This window comes from Hippocampus bargibanti, linkage group LG01, assembly GCF_051943395.1.
Source record: "Hippocampus bargibanti isolate YZ-2025 linkage group LG01, ASM5194339v1, whole genome shotgun sequence".
Classification (NCBI taxonomy): Eukaryota; Metazoa; Chordata; class Actinopteri; order Syngnathiformes; family Syngnathidae; genus Hippocampus; species Hippocampus bargibanti.
This window is the reverse complement of record NC_142734.1, coordinates 1,993,863-1,998,667: the sequence shown is the minus strand read 5'-3', so window position 1 is coordinate 1,998,667 and position 4,805 is coordinate 1,993,863. Positions and strand designations below refer to the sequence as shown.

Here is a 4,805-nt window from a genome sequence, read left to right as displayed (position 1 = left end):
CAGTGAGCTAAAACGTCGGTTTTTAAACATCTTTGTTCTCATCAAATTTGGTTTTCAACCAAAAATGTTTTTTTTATGCCCAACCGAAATTCGGTTCTCAACCCAACCGAGCGCCCCACAATGCGGCACTTGACTAGTTGTTTTCCAGACTTGGAACGGATTAATATTTTTACATTGATTATAATGGAAAATGATGTTTCGGTTTTCAAACATTGACCTTGACTATTATGATTATCATGATTATGATGATGATGATGATTATTAGCACAGCCAACGTCCAGAAGTTGTTAGCCGTTGATAAAACAAAGCACGTCCACCCATAGTGTCAATCCAAAACCATGTTTTAAATAGAAAACCTTTTTATTTTTATTTTTTCGTTATACAACATTCAAATAAAACGGAACAATTCATTCACACTGTCTAAAATAGACACCTTTTGATTCACAGTGGCACAAAAAATAGACAGAAAAGTAAGGCAAGTCGTTTACAAAAAAAAAAAAACATCCATTGATAAATATGACAAATAAAAAAGGCACAAGTTATATATTGTATATATTTAAAAAAAAAAGACCATGCAGGCACATTAGGATTGAATGGGATTGGTCTTTTTAAATGACGACAATGAATTATTTTCCTGGTTTGTCTTTTGTGTTTAAACTTAAGAACTCAGTGGACATGAAGGCCCTTGAAACATGGACGCCCTGATGTCACGGAATGGCCAGCGAAGCAATACTGAGGTAAAACAGTATTTTGTTGTAAAAGATCGACGATGCAAATGAAGCATCATTTTAAAGGACAACCGACACCATATTTTTTGTTTCCTAACTGACATCAGAAAAACGTTTTATAGCATCTAAAATAGCCAAAATCAACAAATGCAAAATGCATCACGCGCCAGCGTTCACTCAACCCGGAATAACTAAAATAAAAAGATAGCTAGCTAGCTGAATAGATAGCAAGCTAACTAGCTAGTTAGCTAATAGATATGCAGGCTATTTTTAGTCAAGTGCAAAACACCAATAAAAATGTAAAATATAGCTTTGTCAAACACGCTCAGTAGAAGTCATTTTACAAATTATGGCCGCAACTTGTCCGGAGGTGTCGGTTGTCCTTTAAGAGGGTTGTTTTAATGCAACATCATTCCATATTGGAACCCGTCTTTGGTTAACGAAAACAGTCACAACAATTATTCTGTTTTAGGGAGAAAGAAACCAAATGTGGAGAGAAAAAAAAAAAATCAACTTCCAAAGTACGCCACCAGAGGGTGGCAGAGCGACATCAAAGTACAGGAGGCGGAACTAGAAGTCCACATACAGTAATCCCCCGTTTTTCGCGGTGAATGGGGACCTGGACCACCCGCGATAATAATAATAATAATAATAATAATAATAAATAATAATAATAATAATAATACATTTCATTTCTAAGCGCCTTTCAAAACTCTCAAGGTCACTTTACAGTCACAGGATCAGTTGGGGTGAGCAGCGGAAGCCACATGCCAGCGTTCACTCAACCCAGAAGTAACTCAAATAGATAGAAAGCTAGCTAGCTAGTAGATAACAAATAGCCAGCCAGCTAGCTAACAGATAGCTAATAGACAGCCAGCTAGCCAGATAATAGATATTTTGCCGGCATCGGCGGACCAGGAGCGTCGCGTTTTGCCCTAGGGGGTCCCAAACAGGCCACTGATTGATGAAAAGCCGCGAACATAGTCAAATAGATATAAAGCTAGCTAGCTAGCTAATAAACACTTAGCTAGCTAAGTGTTTATTAGCGAAGTAGCGATGGATCACTGTATTAGGCAGAATTGAACAGGCGATGCAAAGCCCCCAAAAATCTATCTATTCGCTAGCTAGCTGGCTGTCTAGCGAGCTATATATTAGCTATCTATTTAGCTAGCTAATTATTTATTAGCTAGCTAGCTAGCTAAGTGTTTATTAGCTAGCTAGCCGGCTATCTAGCTAGCTATCAGCTATCTATGTAGCTAGCTAAATATTTATTTGCTAGCTATCCAAGTGTTTATTAGCTAGCTTGCTAGCTTTATATCTACTGAAACCGTGATAAGCGAACCGCGAAGTAGCGAGGGAGCACTGTATTAGGCAGAATTGAACAGGTGATCCACACCCAAAAAAAAATGCTTCCCCCTCCAAAATAAAAGACACAATCTGAGGATAGAAAAACTCATTCAAAGTCTGCAAGGCTAAGAATGAATCCGGAATCCAGTCTTGGCACCTTGACGACAGGAAGTGCGGCTTCTTAGAGCATGAAGGACTGCGTGTGTTTGAAATCCTGCGGCCGAAGCACATGGAAAAAAATGGGGGTTAAAAAAAAAAAAAAAACTTCCATATGACAGTCAAACGTCGGTTTTTAAACGTCTCGGTTTTCGTCAAATTCGGTTTCCAACCAAAAATGTCATTTTTTTAATGCCGCGGTATACAACCAAAATTAGTTTCTCAACCAAACTGAGCGCACCGACAGGAATGCGGCACTTGACTTGTTGTTTTCCAAACTTGGAACGGATTAATCTTTTTTACATTGATTATAATGGAAAATGCTGTTTTGGTTTTCAAACAGGTTCCTGGAACTAATTATGGTCGAAAACCAAGGTATCACTGTATTTGTTAGTTATTTTTTTTGTTCTATTGACTTCAAAATGGCGCCACAAGAGTGGCTGCCTTTACAGCAGCTCCTGTATTTTGTTTTTCTACTTCTTTCTTTCCTTTTCTCTTCCTTTCATCACTTTGCTACATGATAATAATAATACATTTCATTTATAAGCACCTTTCAACACTAAGGTCACTTTCCATTTGCTGCTTGTTTAGCTAGCTATGTAGCTGGCTATTTATTCATTTGCTATCTTTCTAGCTAGCTAGCTATGTAGCTGGCTATTTATCCATTTGCTATCGATTTGCGATCTGTCTAGCTAGCTATGTAGCTGGCTATTTATCCATTTGCTATCTGTTTAGCTAGCTAGCTAGCTATGTAGCAGGCTATTTATTAGCTATATGGCTATCTAGCTAGTGAGCTAACTGTCTATCTGGCTATCTATTAGCTACATGTTAGCATTGTTTTATCGAGATTTTCTTAAAAAAGCAGTTGTTTTCCAGACTTGGAACGGCTTACATTTTTTAATATTGATTATAATGGAAAGTGCTGTTTCGGTTTTCAAACAGTTTTCTGGAACGAATTATAAATACTTTGATGTTTTAGATTTTGCTCCTGACGCGACCATTCAATGTCGTGTTATTGTTTGTCTCACCCTGTCAGGTTCGTTTCATCTTGTCATGTTTTAACTCGTGGTTTTGTTTGCTACTTTGGACCTTCCTGTTCTGATTCCCTGTCAGGTTCATGTTTTAACTCATGGTTTTGTTTGCTACTTTGGGCCTTTCTCTCCTGATGACTTTGATGATTTAGATTTTGCTCCTGACGCGACCATTCAATGTCGGGTCATCGTTCGTTTCACCCTGTCAGGTTCGTTTTATCTTGTCCTGTTTTAACTCGTGGTTTTGTTTACTACTTTGGACCTTTTTGTTCTGATGACTTTGTTGTTTTAGATTTTGCTCCTTACACGACCAGTCGATGGTTTGTGTAAATGATGGGTCATTGTTTGTCTTACCCTGTCAGGTTCGTTTCATCTTGTCATGTTTTAACTCGTGGTTTTGTTTGCTACTTTGGACCTTCCTGTTCTGATGACTGATGTTTGAGCTTTTGTTCCCGGCATGACCATTCAATGTCGAGTCATTGTTTGTCTCACCCTGTCAGGTTTGTTTCATCCTGTCCTGTTTTAATTTGTGGTTTTGTTTGCTACTTTGGACCTTCCTGTTCTGATTCCCTCTCAGGTTCATGTTTTAACTCATGGTTTTGTTTGCTACTTTGGGCCTTTCTCTCCTGATGTCTTTGATGATTTAGATTTTGCTCCTGACGCGACCATTCGATGTCGGGTCATCGTTCGTTTCACCCTGTCAGGTTCGTTTTATCTTGTCCTGTTTTAACTCGTGGTTTTGTTTACTACTTTGGACCTTTTTGTTCTGATGACTTTGTTTTAGATTTTGCTCCTTACACGACCAGTCGACGTTGGGTCATTGTTAAACCCTGTCAGATTCGTTTTATCTTGTCATTGTTTTAACTCATGGTTTTATTTGCTACTTTGGACCTTTCTGTTCCGATGACTGAGATTCAAACGTGAAACTGCCACAGTGCAAGCGTATGAAAAAAAACCTTACTTCTTGAGGTGGAGGGATATAGTTGACATTGGACCTAAAAGACAAAAACGATGATAAGCACCAATTTTGAGCATTCGGCACGAAAAAAAAACACATTTTTTTTTTTTTGGGGGGGGGGGGGGGGGGCTATCCTGACTCAAATCTTATCCATCAGTTTTTTTTTCCCCCTCAGCGTTACACTCACGTGTCCTCGGTTCTGTTCAGGTTTTGGCTGCTGATGTGAGCGGCACCGTGACACTCGGAGATCCAAAATGACCTGTTGGGTTAGGTGGGCGTGGTCATTTTTTTTTGAACTCCAGAAGCAGCCAATCGTGATGCAAAGATGATTTGTTCGAGTGACGAGCCATTCACATGCAGCAAATCCCACCCGGGAATGATTTCTGCCGGCCTAAAAGCGCCGATGCGTATGTGGAACGGTCGCGGCTTGGAAATGAAGCGGATTGACGTAGAACAGGAAACGTGAGAGAGTCTCTTTTGGTCAAAGGATGCGATAACTTTGTGTTTGCTTTCAACATTTAGCTTGTAGCAGACTGCGCATTTAATCATCTGTGGTCCATTGGTGAAAAGGATGCTTTGATCCCT

General features: G+C 39.3%; 1 protein-coding gene across 2 annotated transcripts in view; it reads right to left on the bottom strand.

Moving 5' to 3' along the window:
- Nucleotides 1–325: 325 nt before the first annotated feature.
- jam2a (junctional adhesion molecule 2a) overlaps nucleotides 326–4,805 on the bottom strand; it is a 22,095-nt gene continuing 17,615 nt past the window's right edge. The window contains exons 9-11 of one of the 2 annotated variants that reach the window (XM_088988662.1): nucleotides 4,408–4,479; nucleotides 4,224–4,257; nucleotides 326–2,289 (exon numbers count right to left, since the gene is read on the bottom strand). In XM_088988662.1, coding sequence (XP_088844788.1) covers nucleotides 2,257–2,289; nucleotides 4,224–4,257; nucleotides 4,408–4,479 — 139 coding nt within the window. In that variant the 3' untranslated portion in view covers nucleotides 326–2,256. The remainder of the gene's footprint in view (nucleotides 2,290–4,223; nucleotides 4,258–4,407; nucleotides 4,480–4,805) is intronic. The other variant, XM_088988742.1, reaches the window with a different exon arrangement.